Here is a 25,036-nt window from a genome sequence, read left to right as displayed (position 1 = left end):
TTAGCTGGTGCTAAATTAGTGGTGCACCTGTCCCAGCTACTCAGGAGGCTGAGGCAGGAGGATGTCTTGAGCCTGGGAGGTGGAGGTTGCAGTGAGCCAAGATCACACCGCTGCACTCGAGACTGGGCAATGGGGTGAGACCTTATCTCGAAAGAAAGAGAGAAAGGAGAGAAAGAAAGATGAGGACTCTCTAAGCTGCAAAATATAGAGAGAAGCGGGAAGAGCTAGGCTGGGGAACAGAGCCCAGCATTTTATTTTTTTTCTTGTAAATGATCAGTTACAGGGTCTGAGTTATCAGGTAATAAAATCTATACACTCTCTAAATTCTGTTAAGTTTTTAAGTTTTATAGGCAGTCCCTAGCACCCAATAGGTTCAAGTAACTTGTTATTCAGTGAATGCTTTACCGTCGAATAAGTGAAACACTTATTAGTTGCCTACTGGGTGCCAGGCACTGTTCTAGGTGCTGGGATAAAGCAGTATGAGGCTGGGCACGGTGGCTCACGCCTGTAATCCCAGCACTTTGGGAGGCTGAGGCGGGCGGATTACAAGGTCAGGAGATCGAGACCAACCTGGCTAACACAGTGAAACTCCATCTCTACTAAAAAATACAAAAACTTAGCCAGGCGTGGTGGCGGGCACCTGTAGTCCCAAACTCGGGAGGCTGAGGCAAGAGAATGGCGTGAACCCAGGAGGTGGGGCTTGCAGTGAGCCGAGATCACGCCACTGCACTCCAGCCTGGGCGACAGGGCGACAGAGCAAGACTCTGTCTCAAAAAAAAAAAAAAAAAAAAAGGCAGTATGAAAGGGCCGGGCACGGTGGCTCACACCTGTAATGCTAGCACTGAGAGGCCGAGGCAGGCGGATCACCTGAGGATAGGAGTTCAAGACCAGCCTGGCCAACAACAAAAAAAGGCAGTATGAAAACAGAAATGCCCGAAAATATCCCAGGTCATAGGGCTTAGCTATTAATGAGAAAAGACAGACATGTTGAGGCCTGAAAACTGACCACAGAATTTAGCAACATGCAGGTTAAAGGCCCCTTTGACAAGACCCAATCTTAAGATGTAGTGGGGAGGAAAGCCTGCCAGTAGGAGGTTCACAGGAGAATGAGAAGAGAAAAATTGAAGACAGTGAGTGAACATGGACAGCTTTCATTTGTGCTGAAAGGGAAAAAGAAGTAGGGCAATAATTGGAAGTAAAAGTGGGGCCACAGATTTTTGTTTGTTTAGGATTTAAAAAAAAAAAAAAAAAGCATATTTATATGGTGATAGAAGTCCAGTAGAGAAAGAGAAATTGCTGGAGGTATGTGTCCTGGATGGAATCCAATCACAGGGTGAGGGGCTGGCCTTTTGCTAGGAGCAGGAATTGTCTACAACACACGTCTATCACACATGGGAGAGACAGAGTCTATGGACAAAGGTACAGGCTCATGGGGACTCCTGGAAGTTCCTTTCTGGTTACTCTTTTTCCAGCAGAGACTGAACTATATGACATAATCGGCTTTATTTATGCTACAACTGCCATCACTTTTGTTAACCAAGAATACTCACAAGTAGTTGGCTAAGTTGTGCTCTTGTAATGTATGTGTTTCAAAACCATGAGGGGTCGTGTCAAAGTAGTCATTGCCAATCCCACAGATGAAACATTTAGTCTAAGAAAAATAACAGGCAGAAAAGGCATTTGTTGGCATAATATAGGCAGGAGAGAAAACTGTCATGATTCTATTGAATTGAGGGACAATGAAAACTTTCTAATGCTTTTGGCTATTAGTCGTTCACTCAGTAGTGCCACACACTTAGCTCCTGATTAGCTGAGGATACTGCTCCCTCCGATTGTGGGACAGTGGAGGAGGCAGCAGAGTGGCAGGTATGGCAGGGTGCAGAGCACAGGGCATGGAAAACAAACTGTGTTCTTGCTTAGTACTGGCCCTAAGTAATAGTAAAAACCTATTGTTTAAAAAATCTATTTGCTTCTGGGGATATTAAAATAGAGCTAGGATTAGTAGTTAGAGGAACATTACCTCCATATCTTCTCGCACTTGTTCCTGCTGGTCTCTCAGCTCTCCAAAAGCATCAATAATAAGACCTGGAATTTTAAATACAAAGACAAAGCAATCTGTTTAGTGGTTCAGGGGTAGAGGAATGATAAAGGAAGAAGCTACTTTGTTCTGTTAAAAAAAGTGAATTATCAAAGCAAAATTAGAAAAATAATACTCGTATTTCTCAGTGTTACATCCTGGCTAACAATTTCTCATTGTTTCTCCTAACTCTACCTTTCTACACTATGCAGTGCTGTTAACTGCATGCTCCTCCCTGAAACTCTTTCCTCTCTACTTCTCCCTGGTTGGTCTCCTATTTTGCTTAGCTATTTGTGTTCAGTCTGTGTGATAGGCTCTCCCTCTTCCCCCTCTTCTCCTAGCCCCGCTGACATTGAGCCACGTGGATCAGGGTTCCTCCTCAGTTCCTTCACTTCTTAGCCCTCAACACCTGCATGTCTTACAGGTTCCTCCACTCAGCATGACTCAAGCTAAATTCGTCATCTTTCTCCAGTCTTGACTGACAAGCTATTGACTAAAATATCATTCTTTCCCTCCCCTCCCCTCCCCTGCACTGCCCAGCTCCTCTGCTCCTGCCCCACCTCCCTCTCTGGGAAGAAAACGAAGAGGACAAGACTAGCCACAGGAGAGATCTCAGAAGCAGAAGTGAGGAGGAAATAATTCAGAGTAGAGGAACAGAAGGAAGGGGTTCCTCTGTATGGATGAAGCTTCTTATAACTGTGCCTGGTTGTGTCTTTGGCTTTATATATAGCCAAAGCCTCAGGTATAGTAGATGCTAAATTAGCTCTTGCTAAATTAACAAGCAAATGAATTCACACACTTCTTCATAAACCAATTAAGTCATAGATGCAAGAAAGTGAAAAGAACTAGATTAAACCCTGTTCATACTCAACATAATTGGCAATCATACCTTGAATGATGGCCAGCAAGATGACAATGACAAAGAAGAAAAAGGTAATGTCAAAGACAATGCGATACATTTCATAAGGATCACCAGCAGGGTCTTCAATTTCATCACCAATGCCACCTCCTGCTCTCACTCCCACGTACATGTGGAAAAGGTAACACTAGAGAAGAAAAATAATGGAGATTTAGGCAAAAGTCACAGTTCTGTTTTTAGCAAGATGCTCAAATCATTCATATGATTCGGTCAGATTGTGGCAGCCCTGAGCCAGGAGAGGGGAACTCTTCAGAGGTACCAGTATTCATGCTGCTAGCTGCTGTCCACTGCACCCTCTGGACAGTTTGATATCTACAAAGATGGAAAGACTGTTGTTACATTTAGGCTTTTAAAAGGTATTTTTAGGCCCATTAAAAAAAAGTTTTGAACTATTTGATAGAACAGAATTCATTTAAGGTGTATATAAGTTAAAAGATCTTTAAGCCTTGGTGAGTATGGCCTATGCCAGATATTAATCTTTCCTCATTTAATTTTAAGCGTGTTAGCCTGGCCTTCAGGCTGTGCTACAAACTGCAAAAAAGGCCCCCTCTCTTCTTCATCTGCGTTCCCCTTATACCAGGTAAGGCAGGGATTCCTGCAGCAGGAAGGTCAAAGATAATGGACCTTTCTGCTCCTCCTGTTCTGCAGGTTTGAGCCAATCTAGGCACTGACCCTGTCTCTCCACCTGATGGGATGGGTTAGATTCACAAAAAAAGGACTGTCTTATACCTGGAAAATCAAAAGCCAGGGGCAGCCTGAAGACATGCTGCTCATGCTAGCACTCTAGGGGCTAGGGTTGCTGTCTCATGACGGTGCTTGGCCCAAGAAAGCACATGGAGAGTTTTTTGTCAAGAAATGTTACCTCTTTTATAGAAATGCTCACAGACTGGGCAGTTCACTGTTCCCTGACCCTGAGACACAGGTTCTTTTTCTGAAATCTGGGCAAAATAAACTGGAGATGCTGCTGCAGCCAAGCTGGCTTACTCTGGGCGGTGCCTTTTTTCTCATGAAGATCTGGCCTGACAGGACTCCCCCTCCCCACCTCCAAACCTGATCCTACTGCGGTCACGTTCTTCAGCCAATGGTGGCTGTCCACAAAGAGCCCCCGACTGGCTTGCTGAAATCAATCAAGTGCTCAATCCCGGTCCATGGGACTTTGCTCTCTGTTCTGAGAGACAACGATCAAAGCTCGACTCCCATGAAATTTAGACACAGGTTTCATTCATAATAATGTCTCACCTTGGCCAGGCACTGTGGCTCATGCCTGTAATCCCAGCACTTTGGGAGGCCGAGGTGGGCAGATCACCTGAGATTGGGAGTTTGAGACCAGCCCGACCAACATGGAGAAACCCCATCACTACTAAAAAATGCAAAATTAGCCAGGTGTGGTGGCGTATGCCTATAGTCCCAGCTACCAGGGAGGCCGAGGCAGAAGAATCGCTTGAACCTGAGAGGCAGAGGTTGCAATGAGCCGAGGTGATGCCATTGCACTCCAGCCTGGGCGACAAAAGTGAAACTCCATCTCAAAAAATAAAATAATGTCTCATCTTTACCCCAGAAAAAAATAGATTAATGATGACCCCACCGTGCAGGGTGCTTCCCTTTCCACGGGGCTCAGATGTGTGGTAAAGAAACCGACCTCCATCACTTCTGTCTTCCCAGAACACTCCTGTTCGGAGGAGACATCTGTCTTCTACTCTAATCTCTGCTGTGCTCTGTAACTAACTCTACAGCTCTCACTTAGTTCTCCAGAGCACCCCCACACAGCCCTTCTTCCCAGTGAGGTGGTGGGGCGGGGTGGCCCCGCAGTGCATGGGCTCTCACCGTCATCATGTCGTCGCACTTCATATCGGGCTCGTCATCATCTTCACTTTTGTTGTAGAACTTGCGGAAGAAGTTGAAAGCCACCACAGTATAGAGATAAACCACCACGGCCAGGAGACCGACAGTCAGAACCAACTGGGAATGAGAGGACAGAGAAAGGAAAAGGAGTGGGGTCTTCTCTACCTGGAAAGGTTCACAGGAGACTCTAAGAAAACAAGGAGGAACAGTGAGGACCAGCAAGGAGAGGAAATGGGGAAGGGGTGGAGGGCAGCTAAGAAAGCTATCAGGCCATGAGCAGAGGAGGAAAGATGGGACCACAGGTAAAGAGAAGTGGACTTACTGGGAGAAAAGAGTAATGATGGGGTGTTAGGGGCTGAATTGTGTCCCCCCAAATTCATATGCTGAAGTCCTGGCCTCCAGTACCTCGGAATGTGACTGTATTTGGAGATGCAGATACAGCCTTCAAAGAGGTGAGTAAGTAAGTTAAAAGTGAGGCTGTTAAGATGGGCCCGCAACCAATCTCCCTGGTGTCCTTAGAAGAAAAGGAGTTGGGGACACAGGGAGGCTAGACACAGGCACACGTGAAGGGACGGTCAGGGGAAGCAGCAGGGAGAGGGTGGCTGTCCACAGCCACGGAGAGGCCCCCAAGGAGACCAACCCTGCCAGCACCGTGACACTGGACTTACCGCCTCCAGAACTGTCAAAAAGACATTTCTGTTGTTTAACAAAATACCAGTCTGTAGTAATTCGTTCTGGCAGCCCAAGCAGACTAATGTATAGGGTATTAGATTGGACGTAAGTAAAATATAAAGGAACTTAAGTATTGAATAGTGCAGGTGCTGTGAGGAGGGATATATTGTGTTTCGTTGTTGTTCATACAGAGCTAGCTGTTACCTGAGGCTTCACAATGCAGCTTCTGCTCTAATGCTGCTTCTTAAAAAACCCCAGGCCGGGAAGGGGTGGCTCACGCCTGTGATCCCAGCACTTTGGGAGGTTGAGGTGGGCGGATCACGAGGTCAGGAGATCGAGACCATCCTGGCCAACATGGTGAAACCCTGTCTCTACTAAAAATACAAAAATTAGCTGGGCATGGTGGTGCATGCCTGTAATCCCAGCTACTTGGGAAGCTGAGGTAGGAGAATTGCTTGAACCCGGGAGGCGGAGGTTGCCGTGAGCTGAGATCGCGCCACTGCACTTCAGCCTGGTGGCAGAGCGAGACTCCGTCTCAAAAAAACAAAACAAAACACAAAACCAAAGGTTCTTTGGACTGGTGGGTATCCCTACCTTATGCTGTTTCATAAATAATCATGCACTGGATAATTGTCACAACTTTGAAGTTACTCTAAGAATTACAGTGGTGGAGCTGAGTCACACTTTTTATTACAGAGAATTCTGCCCAGGCCCTTTGCAGTGTCCTAGGGCACGCTTACTTCCAGGCTTTAGGAGTGAGAGTTCAGTGGCTTAAGTGAGGAGTACACAGGACCTGCACATCTGACCTCTCTCAAGGACTAGGCATTGAGCTAGGAGATACGAAGATCAACAAGATCAGAACTTTGCCTTCAAGGAGCCACACAAAAGGGAGTGGGCATTTAAGTGTGAAGATCAGCACCAGAGGAAATGTATTCAGCAGACTTGAGAGGAATAGTCACTCAAACCTTGGAGAGCAGACCTCACAGAAGGCAGGTGGTTTAGGAAAAAAAGAGAAAGAACTTGGACTTTGCATCAGGGAAGAAAAGGCGTTGAATCTAAGCTCTGCCACTTAGCAGCTGTGTGGTCTTGGGTGAGACATTTAGCCTCTCTGAGCCTCAGTTCTCTTATCTGTAAAGTGAGCCTAATGTCTACCTTACCAGGTAGTTGTGAGGCTGTCAGAGTAACTGGGACATGGCATGAGCTTGGCACATTGTAACTTCCGTCTTTTCTCCTTCTCCCGTACAAAGGTTTGGAGATGTGAGGGAGCATGTCTGTCATACGCAGACTTGTACTTAATGAGGAATGAAATGCTAAACAGTTTGAATCTGTACACAAGGAGAAGCCATTAGAAGATTTTAATATGGTTATAGCCATTGCTATATCCAGTCTCATCAATATCCAGTCTTCTATATAGTGTCAGAGTCAATTTATTTCTTGATTATATATATATATATGTATTAACTATATAATATATATACACACACATAAAATGTGTACTATGTGTATAATACATAACAATCATATACGTGTGTGTGTGTCTGAAATCATTGGCTCTTAATTGGATGCAGATACCAGAAATACCTGGGGAGTCTTCTGTGTACAGTATGTCTACTTGCTAACCCTCCAGGGAATAGATCAGATTCATGGAGGAAGGGGTAGACCTTAAAAAGATCTCCGGCCGGGCACGATGGCTCACACCTGTAATCCCAGCACTTTGGGAGGCCGAGGTGGGTGGATCACCTGAGATTAGGAGTTTGAGACCAGCCTGGCCAACATGGTGAAACCCCGTCTCTACTAAAAATACAAAAATTAGCTGGGCATGGTGGCATGTGCCTGTAATCCCAGCTACTCGGGAGGCTGAGGCAGGAGAATTGCTTGAACTGGCACCTGGGAGGCGGAGTTTGCAGTGAGCCAAGATCCCGCCCCTGCACTCCAGCCTGAGTTACAGAGCGAGACTCCGTCTCAAAAAAAAAAAAAAAAAAAAAAAAATCTCCAAGGTTATTCTGACATGTCCATCACCTCACTCCCTCCCCTGCTTGATCTAAATGTCACGGGTCACTGAATCAAGGTCTTATGCTTTTTACATGATGGTTGCAGTTACATTTATAATTGGCTACAATTTTGCAAAAACAATCACCATTAGTTCAAACGTTTGGCCAGGAAAAGTACATTATATACCATGACACATTCCTTCCTGTCATACACTGTACACTACCTGCTGTTTTTTTTTTTCCTATGCATATACAGGTCCATTCTGTTCTGCATCAGTAGAAACCATACCTGTTTGCCATTGTGAGTTACAGATGACAGAATGGTCCTCAGTGTCTTGAAGCCCATTGCGATGTCCAATAGGTGAGCAGCAAAGAAGAAGTTATTGTAGTGGCCCAGGACTGACATGGTTGTATACCAGGCAAGGTAGAGAAAGGACTGGGAATGGAAGAAAGCAAACTTTTAAGCATTTTTGCCTCATAATGTGCTCATTAAACGATTTTTTCTTATTTTGGGGGACACACTGAGGATAGAGGGGGTTTAGGTACTGAAGTGCTGTGAGCTGGCCCAAGAACTGCCAAGCGAGCCCCATCTACCTTACACCATTGTATAAGTGTTCCCCCAGCACGTATAAGGCTCTTGGTCTTTGATAAACAATCCCTGAACCCTTCTGAGCATCCTGCATAACTTGCTTCTCTGTGACATCCCTGAACCTGGGGTACAGAATTTTGTTTTTCCAGGTGCAGTACTTACATTGTCAGTAAAAACAACTCCAAGTTTCCAGATATGGTACTTCATGTCTATGGAACTTAGCCTAGAGAAGAACAAGTAATTTTAAAACTTAAAAATGTCAAGAGGTAGTTAAGTGCTTAATAAGGGGGAGAAAGTAAGTTTTTTCTCTCAGGCTTAATAACCTAAATACGGCTCTCAGCTTTATCGAGTTGTACGTGTTCCCCATGAGACAAGAGAACAGTTGAATCACATAGCCTGAAATTTTTTTTTTTTTTGAGACGGAGTCTCGGTCTGTCACCCAGGCTGGAGTGTAGTGGCGCGATCTCGGCTCACTGCAACCTCCACCTCCCAGGTTCAAGCGATTCTCCTGCCTCAGCCTCCCAAGCAGCTGGGACTACAGGTGCCCACCACCACGCCTAGCTACTTTTTTTTTGTATTCTTAGTAGAGACGGGGTTTCACTATGTTGGCCAGGCTGGTATCGAACTCCTGACCTCGTGATCTGCCCACCTCGGCCTCCCAAAGTGCTGGGATTGCAGGTGTGAGCCACCTTGCCCAGCCCAACCTGAAATTTTAATTAGTCTTTATTTTTCAGCTCTATAGGGCATAAAAATGTATTAGTCTTCAAATTTTTAAAGCAGTGCTCTCCCAGTATGTTAGAACCTAGAAGAAACACCTAAGCCAGACCAGAGCCTGAGAGAACAAAGACACGGTTGTGATTTTTCCCTGGAGCAACTGAAGAAGAATGGAAAAGCAAAGATCTATTTTAGCTGCTTCGGATTTTAACTCCTAAGCTTTTTGTACCATGACACCAGAGAAGCCGCTTCTGCTTTGGTCTCTTCTACTGGGCTAAAGTCAAGAGCATTTTTATCCAAACCCAGAAGTTCAGCAATACGTTCTGCTCCGTAGAGATCTCCATACTTGTTGATCACCTGAAACAAAGGATGACAGAGTGAGCTCAGGCCACACACCACCACCAAATACTTTCTAGCTCTGGGGTCTTCAGAGCTTTGCTGCCCTATGGGCAATCTTCCAAGGGGTAGATTAAGACATAGTTCAAAATGTAGAAAAAAGAGAAAACCCAGAGAAAAAAGCAATGAAGACAAATAACTGCTTTTTTAGCTGATACTGATATCTTGATTTGCAGGGGAAAAAACATCTACTACTATGCAGAAAACAATGAGGACTGTGTTAACTTGTTTAAGGCAGATGAGTATATGAATGAAGCCAAAAACCTACGTATGTTCATATCCAACCCCTTCTGTGACCTACTCTTCTTGAGATATTATCATAAAAGTAGCATCACATTTACTCATGTTTGTATGTGGGAAACTTAAAATACATACACCACTTTTTTTTGTGATCACAGAACTCACCCCCACTAACAAGGCATACCTTTCTCTTTACAAACTTGTCCCAGTAGTTATTAGGAAAAGATCTGAAAAACAAAATGAAAAAGGTTGGTTCTTCATTCTTAACATCAAGGAAAACACATCAAGAAACGTTTCAGTTTGAGTGCTTGGATCTGGGATCTTTTTGGTTTGTGTCCTGCTCACCAAAGAATTTAAGATCTGATTGACGTTCAGAGTCATCACAGGTCTACAATACTTTGTACTGGCTTCTGAAACACTCGGAAGGCCACTGGGCAGTTTCTGCCTCAGAATTATGATTTGGAGCCAAGAATTGTAATGACGGATTAGACAGAGACAGATATATGTTTCTAAATCCTTTCCCTAATCCCAGTATAACCAGAAACAAAATGCTACAGAAAACACAGGCATTCCATTCAATGAGTCACTAGTTTATGTCAGCTACTGGGGTAGATAATGGGGATGCGGGATGTGGGATGTGGTGGAAAGTGCAGACAAAGTCCCTAACTATATGGAGTTTCCAATCAGGGAATCACCGTTAGTTTATTTACATCGGATTTTTTAAGCCGAGTGCTTTTCCACTCTTATTTTCTATTCCCACATAATGCCGCAGGGCCTGCTTTCCTCCAGGAGTTGGATCCCTTTCTTTTTTGGAGATGGTTCTGTACCATCCCCTAACATCCCCAGAGAGATGATCTTTCTTCTCTCTGTAGCTTGTACCAGCTCCACTGCAAATATTTCTTATTGTTAAAGTTAAGAAAGAACTGTCATCTTCAGGAATGTTGGCAAAAACCATTGAAAATATGTTGTTCCTATCCAGAATTACTGAATCCTTCCTGTGGGCGTTCCTTGTAAGGCTGGATTGCAGCCTAGGAGCCTCTGGCCTCTGGTGCATGCATTCTTACTTTCGTTTTCCTTTATTTGATTCATTCTTTTTGGTTCTAGAACACAACAGTTCCGTATTCTCCAGATACCACCCAAGTTGGTGATAAGGAAATGGAGACCTCCCATTATTCACTGACCTCTCAGAAGAATAACCCCAGCAAATGCTGCCTCTCCTCCAACAGGTTGGCAGTATTGCTTGTTTTTGGTTTGTTAAAGCAGTTTGTCTTAAACATTTAAATGCCACTTGAAAGCAAAAACAAATGCTGGTGTTACAGAGTAAACTGCTAATATTTTATCTCTGGGGGATGAAAATAACAATTATTTTGACTTTCTTCCTTGTACATTGCTACTTGATTTTTTTATGTACTGCATTTAAATTGAAAACAAAACAAATAAAAATCAAGCCATGCTCTCTCTGCCACACTGATACCTCCTTTCTCTTAAGGAGGTATTCATTTATACAAATGGTAACATACAACTCAGCCTGGTCGTATATTGTCCTAAGCAGAAGATTCCACAAGTGATGCCGAAGGGCCAAGGACCACAGGCTCTGGGCATGACCCCTTCATAGATATGGTCTTACCTTCATCTGAGCATTCTGAATTTCTTGTCCCCTGACTAGGTATGCAAACTCCTTGAAGGTAGAAAACAGATTTTTACTTGTTACTAGTCCTTAAAGTGTGGCATAGAGAATAGACCTTCAGAAGGAAAGTGCATAAATAAAGAGTGCATCTATACATGAATGTTCAGGGGAAAAGTACAAGATGCTTAACCCATTTAGTAATCAGGGAAATATACAATGAGGTGCCATTATATACCTACTAGATCAGCAAAATTATCTGCCAACAATAAGTGCCAGCAAAGAAGCAGAGAAGAAGAAACTCGAATATAGTACTGTTTGGAGTATAAATTGGAACAAACATTTTGCATATCCTACTATTCAGCAAATTTCTCTCCTGGGTCTATACTCTAGAGAAATCATTCGAATTGTGTATCAGGTATAAGAATGTTCACTGTAGCACTGTTGATAAAAGCCAGAAACTTTAGAAAACAAGTTGAAATATCTACTGTCAGGAAAATTGATCAATGTGATAATATACATAATGGAAAATGCTACAGCTTTGAAAATGAACAAACTATAGCTATATACATCAACATAGGTGAGTTCCCAAACATAATGCTAAAAAAAATTCAAGTGACAGTATAATGTATATAGTATAATTCCATTTATATTAAGTTCCAAGTAGTCAAAATAGTCAAAATATATTTAGGGACAAATACCTAAGTGGGAAAACTATAAAGCAGGAGAATGAATATCACTAATATCACTGATTGCTAATTATTTAAGAATTAATATTACTAACCACTAATGAACATCAAAAATGTAGATAGCTGTGGGTTGGGAAGATATGATCAGGGGGATAATACAGGGGATTTTTAAGCTCTCAGTAATGTTCTATTTTTTAACCTTTTTGGTTTATAATTATATTGTAAAATGTACATATACATTTTATATGTTGTTATGTGTGCTTAACAATATAAAAGTAAAATGTTTAAAAAGAAAGCTCCCATGACATACAGTTAACTGAAAAAAAGCAAGTTACAAAACATGAACATGTACTATGATGCCATTGTGAAAAAAAATTAAACATTGGTCTATCTAAAATTTTAAAAAATAGCTATTTATTTATCCATTTCCTACTCATGGACGTTCAAGCCACTGTAAGTAAAAAATATTACAGGCATGAGCCACCGCGCCCAGCCTGAAGTCCTCAGAAATGCCTTTGCTGGGACATTTTAGCGTACTTGTCTCATTATCTCCTTAGGATACATTTCTAGAAATTGAACTGCCTTTTTTTTTTTTTTTTTTTCTGAGATGAAGTCTCACTCTGTCACCCAGGCTGGAGTGCAGTGGTGCGATCTCAGCTCACTGCAACCTCCACCTCCCAGGTTCAAGTGATTCTCCTTGCTTCAGACTCCCAAGTAGCTGGGATTACAGGCACCCACCACCACGCCCAGCTAATTTTTTTGTATTTTTAGTAGAGACGGGGTTTCACTATGTTGGCCAGGCTGGTCTCGAACTCCTGACCTCATGAACCACCTGCCTCGGCCTCCCAAAGCGCTGGGATTACAGGCATGAACCATTGCGCCCAGCCGAAATTGAACTGCCTTCTTACTGGGACTTTTAGGCCATATCCCCTTGTATAACAAGACACAAGCATTACTGATGATTGCACAAAGCTTACCAAAGGATTACACTGTTCAATAGTGTCTAAGACTTCTGTAATGTAATGACAAAGCATCAGAAACAGTGCTTTTCCTTGTGTGAGAAGATTGGCAGGGGACCCGGAGGCAGGGACAGACTTAGGATGTGAGGATGTGCCTGTTCACATTTTCCCCCTTCTAAGAGAAGAGCCTTCCTTTTCTGGAGAATATAAAGAAATATGCTTAGTTGTACCTTTGCAGAGCTGCTTCTTAGTTTGCCTGATCATCTTTGGATAGGACACAGTTTTCTTCCCCTGGAGTCAGGGTTGCTGTTTCTTAACATGCCTATCTTAATTGGCACACCTAAAAGTTTCAACACAGTCACCTTTGTTTACTATTTGGCCCTATTTCTTTTACCACATTAATTTATCTTGAAACCGTCACTTACTTTGTGAATCAACTGTCATTACAGCGTGACATTTTCTAATGGTGATGGCCATTTTTTGGATAGTTAGGAGAAAGAGAATGAGTAACAGCTTAATGCCTACCACGTGCCAGGCATTTGCCAAGCATTTGACACATACACTCATTAATCCTCTGCAGGATGATATTCTCATCCCTCTATTACTGATCAGGAAACTAAGGCTGAGATGGCTTGATTACCTTGTGCAAGTTCACAGACCAGTAAGCTTCAGAGCCTTGGTGTCATCTGCCTGTCAATCAGTGCTCTTCCTTCTTCCCAACACAGCGCCACATGCCTACAGGAAGGCAGGCTTGCCTCTACGGGTCTTCACATCCCTACCAGACGGCTCTATTTACCTGCCCATGTAAGTGCCTCTCAATCTTATGTTAAGACGAGGTCTCTTACCAAGCAGGCTATTTGGTTAAGAAGAGGACTTCAGGCTGGGCGCGGTGGCTCATGCCTGTAATCCTAGCACTTTGGGAGGCCTAGGTGGGCGGATCACCAGGTCAGGAGATGGAGACCATCCTGGCTAACATGGTGAAACCCCGTCTCTACTGAAAATACAAAAAAATTAGCCAGGCGTGGTGGCAGGCGCCTGTAGTCCCAGCTACGCGGGAGGCTAAGGCAGGAGAATGGCGTGAACCCGGGAGGCAGAGCTTGCAGTGAGCTGAGATCGCGCCACTGCACTCCAGCCTGGGCAACAGAGGGAGACTCTGTCTCGAAAAAAAAGAAGACTTCAGAGATGGCAGTTACAGCAGTGCTGTGCCATGGAAGGCTATGGAAAAGCTGAAGCTGATCACCTTGATCTCTAGACTCCTTGGCCACTTAAGCCCTGGAAACACTGTGTGACTCGAACATAGAAAACTAGTTTAAGCAATATTGTACTGGACTGTCTGGTCTAAATCAAATATACTCAGTACGTTCTGATAATATCTTCTGTCCCCATTAAACTAATAGAAGTCTATACAAGTATTTGATGGGCAGTAAGTGGCTTTATTGAAGAGGCAAGGGAGAAAAGTCCCAGAAACCAAAAGAAAGTTTATATTAACCAGTTTTAAGGCCAGGAGGAAAGAGTTACTCTATTTACAGTAGAGACTCCATCTCCCTTTTAGGTTGGGGTAGAGGGACACTCACGGTGTGTTGATCACCAAGCGGTCCCACTGCCCCTTGATGTCATCTTCAGATGGCTGTTCGGTGATATATAGGCCATCAAACTCCAGCTTCCTGGCGATTTCTTTTTCCCTTTTGAATACCACCAAAGGCACCTAGGAGTGGGAAGAAGATGGTTACTCAGAGCAGGCTTTGTGATTAAAGCACCTGCTCCCAGGTATTTGTCACAAATTAACCTTCCAACTTCAGAGCAGCAATCTCCTTATAGTGGAATTCTTAGGGTGCCTAGTTGTGGGATCAAAGCCAAATGATTTTCTTTGGCTAAATACTTACCTCTTTAAAGCTGATCTGATTTGGGTCACCCTTTAAGTTTTCAGTTAGATAGCTAATACTAATACAAACTAGACTCCTTGACCCATGCTAGCGTACAGGCTACGCCTAGATGAGCCCCAGGGCTGAATGAGTTAGGTAGGACTCCTAAGACTCCTCAGCTGGAGTTGAACCAATATTTAAAAATGACAATAAACCATTCTAGAACAGATCGGCCAGCCACAGGAATATGATGAAATGTTCCAACTCCCTTCAATGTACAGGGTCATATTTATCTCATGGCTTTGAAGGTAGTTAATGAAACATGGTTTCATAGTTAGAATGAGAGGATTCAGTCTTTCTGTATTGAAGTTTTCTTCCGGAGATTCTGTCCGTAAAGAGCTCCTTCCAGGTAGTGGCGTACTTATTTCCTACTATCACTCTCCATTCTTTTATAATTGGAATTTTATTTTAGACTAGATATAGTGGTATGGCTATAAGGACTTACTGCCAAAGGGGAACGCAGAAAGGGATTGGAAAACAATCCACTTGCCCCAACCATCACTAAGTGCACACACACTCCAAACATGGGACAGTTAATGAGGCCAGAGGATACTGCTGAAATCCCAGGAAATGAGAAGTCACAATCGACACAGCTCCTCTAGCCAGAAAAGCTTAATTCAGACAGAGCTAGGGCGTCTCATCTCATCTCCAGCTGAGATGCCACTGGCTACTTGGCAACATCCTTGAGACCTTTATCTCCAAACCCACGATACGCATGTACCCCACATTGCTTTTGTCCAAAACAAAAGAACAAAATTCAGACAGTGATTTGTAAAGAGTTACCTCTTGCCCTGTTTTTCTTTAAAACAATGAAATAACACTGATAAAATGAAAAACTCACGATAGGAAGGTGGCAAAGGTTAGTAGCCACTGCACACTGTGAGGAACTGATGATGACTGTTAGTACATAGATGATGTGGGAGGTGAGGCAAAGCTCAGCGACTAATGCCTGCTGCGTTTTGGATGACTCTGAAGAACAGTAGTAATATCAAGTTATAGAGCGGTGCTCATTTCTGGGATTCCAAGCATTCCCCTTCAATCTCCTAGAAGTTTGTATACTCTTGCAAACAGAACTTCCACATTCTTTTCTTGCTAAATAGAGTTTCTTTTTTGTTTCTCCTGGTCACAGTATAATCTGTACTCCATCTAATAAGCTGAACTCTAGGATCTTAAACTAAGGAGCAGCAGCGAACATGCTTGAGGGTTTACTATGTATTCTGAGTACATTTACACATACCTCTACATTTAATCCCCCAGCAACTTTAGCAACAATACTCATTTTTACGTATGAGAAGATAGAGGACTGGGAGTTTAAGTGGCAGAGCTGTGACTTCAACCCAGGCAGCCTGGCTCCAGAATTTGCACTTTCATAGTTGCAATGGAGTCCTTAGTGTAGCCCAAGGCACAAGGTCTCTTCAGCACAGTAGCTGAACTTCCTACATGACACAATAGTTCACTGAGGGAAGAAAGGACCACAATATAGGAAAATATTTCCTGGACTCTTCCCGGGAAGAAGATGGCTTGCTGTACTTAAGGAGACTTCCTACTCAAGAGAAGGAAGAAAAAAATGTAATGAGAAAAGCAGTGAGAAAAACACAACTATGATGTAGCAGAACTAGAACTGGACTTGGGACACCAAAAATTGAATGACTGAAGATTGACATAACTGTAGTGGTTGTGAATATGGCCCCCAAGGAACAATGCCTCCTGGAATTCATGCCTTTGTGTTGTGCCTCTCCCCTCTACCATGCAGCAGTGCATCTGGGATGGCCATGTGACTTGCCTTAAACAACAGAATGCAATGGAAATGACACTGTACCAGTTCTGGGCCTAAGACTTAAGAAGGCTTAGCAGCTTCCACCTCCATGCTCTTTTTGGAAACCCAAGCCATCGTGCAAGAAGTCTAGCTACCCTACCGGACAGATCATGTGGAAAGGCCACATGGAGAAGGAGATGCTCTGAATCTCCCTGGAGAGAAAGAGGGAGAGAGAGAGAGAGAGGCCCAGCTATCCCAGCTGAGCCCATCCTTCCAGTTGTCTCCCTATGGAGCTGCCAGGCACGGGAATGTGCCATCTTGGCCATTCCAGCCCAGCTGAGCTCACGGATGGCTGCAAATGTAGCCCCTTTACATAGAACAGAGGAACTGCCCAGATGTGCCATCTCACAGAATCAGAGAGATAGACAGTTGTCATTTTAGACCACTGAGTTTTAGAGTGGTTTGTTATGCAGCAACAGATAACTGAAAACTAACACATCAGTAAGCTTGCTTCTGAGATCTTGAGTGGTTATCACCTAATGAAAAGGTATTGTTATAAAAATTTTGACATCAATTCCAAGATCAGAAGACTCTCTCATGACTAGCTCTCCATGTGTCTTTAGCCTGATGACTCTAGTTCTATGAAATTCAACAAGAGGTACCTGAAATGGGACTCCTAGCGCAAGGCTTCTCAAACTTGAAAGTGCGTACAAATTGCCCAGTGATCATGCTAAGTGGTAGATTCTGAGTTAAAAGACTCGGGGGCTGGGTGCGGTGGCTGATGCCTGTAATCCCAGCACTTTGGGAGGCCGAGGCGGGTGGATTACCTGAGGTCAGGAGTTCAGGACCAGCCTGGCCAACATGGTGAAACCCTGTCTCTACTAAAAAATACAAAAATTAGCTGGGCATGGTGGCAGGCACCTGTAATCCCAGCTACTTGGGAGACTGAGAGAGGAGAATTGCTTGAACCCAGGAGGCGGAGGTTGCAGTGAGCCGAGATTGCATCACTGCACTCCAGCCTGGGAGACAAGAGCAAATCTCCATCTCAAAAAAAAAAAAAAAAAAAAGACCTGGGGTGAGGCCCGAGACCCTGCAGGTCTAGGCAGCTCCCAGGTGATGCGCTGCTGCTGCTCCATGGACCTTACAAAGACCTTTACAAATAGCAAAGTCTTAGAGCAAAGGGCTGGCTGGGCTCAAAAAGGACACTTCTTCCTCAAGGAGTGAGATTAGATCCAGAGTGGCAAACAGCTCACCTTTAGGCAGTAGTAGCCCACCACACAGACTAGAGAGATGATGGTGTGGATGATGGCCAGGGCCCGCAGCGTTGGTGCCATATACCCGGTGCTCTCCTGAAGGACAAAGAATACCATCGCTTCTTCCTCTTCCTCGTCATTAAAGGAATTCCATAGGTTTGCAACATCCTCTGTCTCTTCTTCTAAAGGTTCTTCAGTGACCTGGCTCAAAACACACACTCGCTTATTAAACATCAAAAAGAACCTCAGCCATTGGGCTCTCCCCACATATTTTATATTGGTAGCATATGCTGTACAAATAGTAGTGACTCAACATTACTTGCTGAATGAATGAGGTTTTTAGGTAACTTATTACTAGGAATCACCCAGTATCTCTAATAATTGCAAACAAACTTTTAAAAAGGAGACAAAACCTATCTCTTGAAAAGAATGCAAAAAAATTAAAATTAGGAAACTTTTACTACATATGCTTATAATCCTTATGCCACAGAAGGGAATCTCTGATCATGCTGTGGCCTGAGAGGAGGCGAAGACACACACACAAGCATGAAGCATGTGTGTGCCTGCTCCCCCACCCACCACTGCCACCCAGCCAGAGACTCAATATTTTCCATTCTTTCTGAGATGCCATTTACGTTCATGGCTTCAGCCGCTATTCTTACACAGATGACTCTCAAATCTACAACTTTGAGGCTTTGTCCTATAGCTCCAACTGCTTGCTTTCTCCACTTGGATGGCTGTCTGAAGTCACTTCAACCTCAGTGTGTTTAAAACCAAGCTTTGCCTCTCTTGGCTATAGACTTCCATTTTTCTTTTATGGGCAACAGAAGGTAATTAGTTTGTCGAGTGGAAAGTTGAGGTGGATAAAACAATGTTTCATACAAATTAGATTGGTGGTTTTAAGTAGAAAGGGAGATAGGCAAGAGATAGAAAAGCCAGTTAAAAGACTATGTCGAGAATTCAGGACCCTTCATTAATTCATTGCACTAACAATTATTACATGCCTACAGCATGCAAGACCCACTTGCCAATGTTCAAAACCTTCAGTTAACTTGAGCAGTCCCCTCTCTTTCCAAATCCTGTTAATTTTTCCTTTATAATGCTTCTAACAAACAGGCCAGCTATAATGGCTGTTGGTTACCTTATTCCTTGAAGAAAGAATTGTATTTATTATTCATTTTGAAATACCTTGTGATTCCTAATATAGGGTCTAGTTCATGGTAGATGCTCAGCAAGTATTTCAAGACTAAATTAAGTAATGACTAAAATAAGCATGAACTATTGAAATGGTCCCCTCACTGGCTCCCTTGTCAGTAGTCTCTCCACTGCTAGAAATTGTATTCCTTTTAAAAGCCAATGTCTTAGAAATTTGCTACCTATTAGAATGTTCGCTACAATTAAGAACACAAATTCTGTCATGATTCTTTTTCTACACATAGTATACTTAGTATACAGCATATTTAGCAAATAACCCCTGAATGAAGTATCACCTTATAAAAAAGCAGGATGAAGTTGATAGCGAAGGCTACAAACAGAGCAAGGAACCTCAGGTTGTAGAAATTCCTGGCCAGGTAATGCTGCAAAGAAAAGGACAGGCAGAAGTAGAAGAGCTTTGGAAGGAAAAGAGAACTTCCTACTTTCACACTTCTAGAAGGACAATTCTGGTTAGAAGTTCACACATGACTCATCTTACTCTTTGATGACACCACTCTTCTAGAGCAACCCTGGCATTTTTAACACAGCCATGGCATGACCGTGTCATGTCATGAACATGGAACCAAAATGTTGATTTAAAAAAAAATTTGCCTAGAATTGGTATAAAGAATCCTGCTCTGGCTTATTGCTCAGGGAGCCAAAGGCCTAAACACGCCACCAGCAGAGGACTCGAGCCTTGCCTTGAAGTGCTTGTGTGATTGCATTTTCATGATCACTCCACACAGCAAGCAGTCTATTAGGAAACTGTAAGTGATCTAGGCTCGCAGAAGACGCTGGCAACTCCCAAACTGGATGTAGCCATTCTGTGGCCTCAGTCCTCATTCCTTTCCAAGTTACAGTTCCAGGAGCCTCTTCTTCTCCCTTGTTGGGAACAGCATTCCCATTCTTGCTGCCATTTTCCCCAGAAAAATCAGCATCCGCAGACTGGAGTGGAAGCTGCCTGGGTAACATTCCCAATCTCTCTGTGGGGAGCCCTCACTAATGGTGCTAGGGAAGGTGTGGTCCTGGCCTTCAGCCACTGTACCTCAGAGGGCAATGTATCAGAGAAAGAATATTACAAGCTGTTCTAAGCTTTGATTGCATATAGAACAATCAAGGTCTGGAGGACTAGTGTGGGAAGCTAACATAAGAGGAACATTCTTTCTGATTCCCACGTGATCAAAACACTTCTGAACTTTTGGACTAGGATCGGCTAAGTCTCCACATAATACACATAAAGGACTGGGTAGAAAGAGGTGTTCCTGCTCTCCTGGTAAGGAAACAGGTGAGAGAGGACACCCTGCTGATAGCAGAGCTGTTGGAGGACTGTGGTTCTTTCCAAGCTCTCCCCCTTTTCTTTTCCTCCAACAGAAAAGGAACAGGTAGACACATGGGAAGAAGAAAGTTTAGGAATGAGAAAGGGGAGGAAGTGTAACTGACCAAACAGTGAAACAAATCAGCGGCACCTCTCTGCCATCTGCCTGGGCCAATGCCTGCACCATGAACAGGGCCACGGCTAGAGCGCTTACCAGTAACTTGGTCTGATAGATTTCCAGCCCTTTAAAGAAATTGGCTGTGAAAGCTTCCGGCTTCTCAACCTTCTGACCACACCGCCGCTTCTTCTTTTTTGTCACTTCTGTCCACAGGTACTCAGCTTGCTCCTCTTCTTTGTCTTCGTCTTCCTTCTCTCCATCTTCCATGCTGCAAAAATGGGAAACCCACTCAGCAGGGAGAAGGGAGGGTGATCGGGCCCAAAAAGGGAGACTAGATTAAAGAGAAATCTGGATTGAGAGGGCCGGGAGGTAGAATCATTCCTTGAGGGTGGAAACTTCAGGTCTTTTTTAGTCCACAGTGGCTGGACATTAGATTTATATTCAGTGAGGACGAGCCATGATCTTGGTGAACACCAGCTATATACAAGTTTGTACTCTTCTTCTGAAATTAGGCTTAACAATTTTTTTCCCTTTCTGAAGTTACCCTTTATTTTCTAAGCAATAGTACCTACTCTTCTACACTTCTGGCAAGATTTAATAAGATATTGTATAAAAGACCTGAGCACAGGCCTGACAAATAATAGTTATTTAATACTAGAGATCATTGTCATCAATATATGAAGTTGCAAAGTCATCTGGCCAGATAATGAAACTCTGATCTGCTAGTGGGATTATAAACTTAGCATGATGAATATAATGTATTTATTATATAGCTACGGTAAAAGGAAATATACCCAGGGCTTGCAGAATAATTGCTTGCATTGACAGAAATCAAGTTTTCTATTTACTATAGCAACAGAATATCAGATGCTATCAATAACTATCTTTATTTTTTTTCTTTTTTGTTTTTGAGACAGGGTCTTGCTCTGTTGCCCAGCTTGGAGTGCAGTGGTGTGATCTTGGCTCACTGCAGCCTCGACCTCCTGGGCTCAAGCAATCCTCCCACCTCAGCCTCCCAAGTAGCTGTGACTACAGGTGCACACCACCATGCCCAGCAATTTTTGTATCTTTTTGGAGAGATGGGGTCTCATTATGTTTCCTAGGCTGGTCTCGAAGTCCTGGGTTCAAGTGATCCTCCAGCCTCAGCCTCTCAAAGTGCTGGGATTACAGGTGTAAGCCACTCTGCCTGGCCTAAGAACTATCTACCATAGCAATTAGAGTAGTTGATGCTACCAAGAACTTACTCTGCCTTCTCGGATTCTTTTCCTTCTGCTTCATTTGCTGCTTTCATCTCTGCTGCCTAGACAGAAATAACAATCAATCAAGCTTTCCTCAAAGAAGCGAGGTCATGATGATGAGACATTTTCTTGGCCATTTGCTTCTTGGTCACAAATTTCAATGACTTTTCATGTTTCTGCTTCTCTCAGGATCACCGAACATGAGTGTCCTGCTATATATATATCAAGTGACTCTGAAGAGATGCCAAGACAAAGATTTGAAACTTGAAAACTCAACCTCCCTTCTATAACTTACTCAACTCAAAGAGGAAACTTGTGTTAGGACATTGTGAGAGCCTCAAGGCAGTGGTTCTACTGCTCCATGGGGTCAGAAAGAGATGGGACACAGATCAAACCAAGTTTGATCAGCCTGCCTCCATCTGACAGGCTTCTTCTTGCCTTGTCTTTAATCCTCCTGCCGGTATCCCAATTCCTCTGGCTGAGGACCACTGCAGTTAGAGTAAAATTCAAGCTCCTCAACACAGCCTATGAGTCTTGCATGATCCTGGTGTTTCTCTTCATCCCCGTCTTGTACCATTTGACTGGTGTCCCACACCCAAACACGCAGACTTCCTGGAACGTTCCCGATCCTTCCAGGCGTACTTCTAGAGGATACTTAGCCATATCCTCTGCCTGGAGTATGCCTGCCCCAGCTTTTCATGTGCCTGCTGCCCGTCAGGACTCGACTCAGATGACACCTTTTCAGAATCCTCCTCTATTTCTGATGGGCCTACATTCACTCTGTAACTCATTGCACGTTCATGTGTTCTAACACGCAGCACAAATCATAATTATCTTATTTGTTGTCTTCTCCCACTAGAAGTTAAGATCCATGAAAGCAAAAATGTTGTTTTCTGCTTTGAACCTATGTATTCCTGTATCCTAGAACACAGGCTGGCACATAGCAGTCCTGGAATGGGACCCTATTATGTATCAAACTGTATTCTAGGTTTTGGGGCTACATCAGGGAGCAAAACAGAATAATATTGTAGGAATGCTGATTCTGATGTTTTCTTCCCTGAAATCTTCAAACCAGCGTTCTCTCCTACAGAGAACCATAGTACCTGACATCTCTCCTTCCTAGCATTCTTTATACTTGTCTTGACTTGTCCAATGCCTTTATTCTCCACTAAACTGTAGGGACAGTGTGTTTCTTATTCACCACCATATTCCCAGAGCCTAAAACAGTGACAAAGCACATTAACTTTTCAACAAATAATAATGGAATGAATGAATGAATGTTTTTGGGCTTGGATCTTTTCACACTTCTCTACTCTCTTTGATGCTAGAATGACACTGTGAATTGGATACTACAAGAGAGGGGAACACCCAGAACCTTCCATGATCAAGGGGCTCTGAATTCCTGCTATCTTGTTCACTTAATCTTGTTGACTGACATGAAGTACTAACTGAACAGTGAGTGTATCACAAGGATAAAAATGTCCCAAGCATGATCAAACTCATTGAGAGGCCAAATCATAAGGATCTATTTTGACCTTTTATGACACTGAGACAGCACGGACTCAAAAGGAAGGTCTCCTTTTATGTTATTCTTCGTTTCCTATGCTTTCAGTTCACTGAATGCATCTACACAGCATGAGAACTAACCTTCTAATAAAAGTCTGAGGCAAAGTATCACAGGCCATCATGTTTGAATTCTACAATATAAACTAGAAGAACAACCAATGATTAGACACTGAGATAACCATCTAAGTCTTGATTTCTGCAGACACGTCAGAGGTGGAATTATAAGATCAGCATAATCACACCAGAGCCACCATCTAATATACAGTGTTGGCTCCTTGGGGAAATGGTGTCAGTACTGATCACAAGATACGGTGGCAAGTCTTATTCTGGGGATAAAGGAAGATGAAAGAAACAAATGACACTTACCTGAGCTTTCCTTTTCTTCTGTACAGTACTCTCTAATGTAGGGGGTTCATCCTTGCCAATAATTTCTGAGAGGTCACCCAAACCCACTTCAGGCCCATGCTTTAAGCTGCTCTCTTTCTTTGGGTGGAGTCCAAAGAGGTCTGACATGATCTCTGTATCTCCCTTCTCCCCCTTTATGAAGTGTACTAGTTCAGTGGTGATACCTGGCTCCATCACCTCTGCCCTCTCAGCCTCCATAGTGTCATCATGGATACCAAATTGGGTTGGGTCAGGCATGTCACCCAGGATCTTGGTCACTCTGATGTTCTTTGCCCCTTCTACCAGGCCCCCTCCAAACACTGTGCTCCAGAGGATCTGAAAGACTCCTCCCAGGATGGTGAAGAGCAACTGGAATAGCCCCACGAACAGCATCCAGAAAAAGGAGAAGAACACCTTCACCAGCTCCTTCGCAGTCATCTTCTTCACGTTCCTGTACTGCTTCCTGAGGTTCTTCAGGGTTGCTTTCTTCAGGAAGTCGGCGACATTCCTCTTCACAGAGGCACAGGCCATAGCAAATGCAGAGGCCGGCTCGAAAGACCCGTCTTCCTCCTCTTCACCCGCAATTTCTAACACGTAAGAAGAATCTTCATCTTCTTCCTCCTCTTCTGGCCTGTCAGCTGAATCGGATTCAGAGATCTGAGATGCTAACTGCATTTCAAAGATGGTGTCCTCACAGAAGTTCACAAACAGCTCCATCTTTTCCTGCTCCCCGCCTTCGTTGACAACATCAAAAATGAACTGTCGCTTAGATTCCTTCACCTGGGGCTTCTCCCACTGAGTGCGACTGGATTCACTGATCTCAAAATAAACACGCTCAATTTTCTTGGCCCCACCCATGATCTCGATGCGTCCTAGGTAGGGTTCGAAGTAATTTAGCACACTTTCTGCTGGGTCCAACAGACACTTCAGGCGGGAATCGTTTGGCATGTGTTCAGAAAGATTTGTCAATAACACAGCCACATTAAACCCTATGTCCTTGGCTGGCTCATGGAACCGGTCTACAAAATCAACGTAATTAAACATGTCATTCTCATCAGCTTCTGCACACGACAGGAGAAAGTCAATCTCTGACTGCGTGTACTGTTTTTGCCCTTCCATGGCCTTCTGGAATTCTTTTTTGGAGATAATTCCTTTACCATCTGGGTCATATTCTTTGAAGGTGTCTGAGCTGGTTAAGTCTTTAAGTTTCAAGAACATGTCAAAGAATTTCAAGATCATTTCTACATTGGTAGATGATTCTACCAGTGTGTCAACCATCTGCTTGCCAATGGTGCCATTTACCACATTCCCTGTGAGGCAGGTTCAAAAAGACATACAAATATATAAATAAACCCAAGCTATCATGTCACTTGTCAGGTAGCTATTTTTAGAAGACTTTTGTGCCAAATTAGTCAGCTGTTCTCTGACTGTGATGATGTAGGAGGGAGCAGCAAGCCATAAAGACTACACCACTAGGAGCCAAGGGGGAAAGAAACAAAGGGAAGAAGGAGGTGGCCACACCACTGCCTTTAACATGGTCTGGGGCCTGGGAAGTGGTTTCATTATTAGATTATCAGG

The 25,036-nt window shown here is 43.6% G+C and overlaps 1 protein-coding gene across 4 annotated transcripts in view; it reads right to left on the bottom strand.

Moving 5' to 3' along the window:
* Positions 1-25,036, bottom strand: part of RYR3 (ryanodine receptor 3) — a 565,081-nt gene that overhangs the window by 4,288 nt on the left and 535,757 nt on the right. For all 4 annotated transcript variants that reach the window (XM_055278588.2, XM_055278589.2, XM_055278590.2 and 1 more), the window contains 14 exons: positions 23,441-24,768; positions 21,515-21,570; positions 20,367-20,538; positions 19,134-19,220; positions 17,644-17,844; positions 14,287-14,417; positions 9,625-9,667; positions 9,034-9,161; positions 8,253-8,313; positions 7,791-7,937; positions 4,821-4,955; positions 2,967-3,123; positions 2,021-2,085; positions 1,551-1,651 (listed from right to left, as the gene is read on the bottom strand). In XM_055278588.2, coding sequence (XP_055134563.2) covers positions 1,551-1,651; positions 2,021-2,085; positions 2,967-3,123; positions 4,821-4,955; positions 7,791-7,937; positions 8,253-8,313; positions 9,034-9,161; positions 9,625-9,667; positions 14,287-14,417; positions 17,644-17,844; positions 19,134-19,220; positions 20,367-20,538; positions 21,515-21,570; positions 23,441-24,768 — 2,812 coding nt within the window. The remainder of the gene's footprint in view (positions 1-1,550; positions 1,652-2,020; positions 2,086-2,966; positions 3,124-4,820; positions 4,956-7,790; positions 7,938-8,252; positions 8,314-9,033; positions 9,162-9,624; positions 9,668-14,286; positions 14,418-17,643; positions 17,845-19,133; positions 19,221-20,366; positions 20,539-21,514; positions 21,571-23,440; positions 24,769-25,036) is intronic.

The sequence above is a fragment of the Symphalangus syndactylus genome, chromosome 5, assembly GCF_028878055.3.
Source record: "Symphalangus syndactylus isolate Jambi chromosome 5, NHGRI_mSymSyn1-v2.1_pri, whole genome shotgun sequence".
Classification (NCBI taxonomy): Eukaryota; Metazoa; Chordata; class Mammalia; order Primates; family Hylobatidae; genus Symphalangus; species Symphalangus syndactylus.
This window is presented reverse-complemented; position numbering and strand designations above follow the sequence as displayed.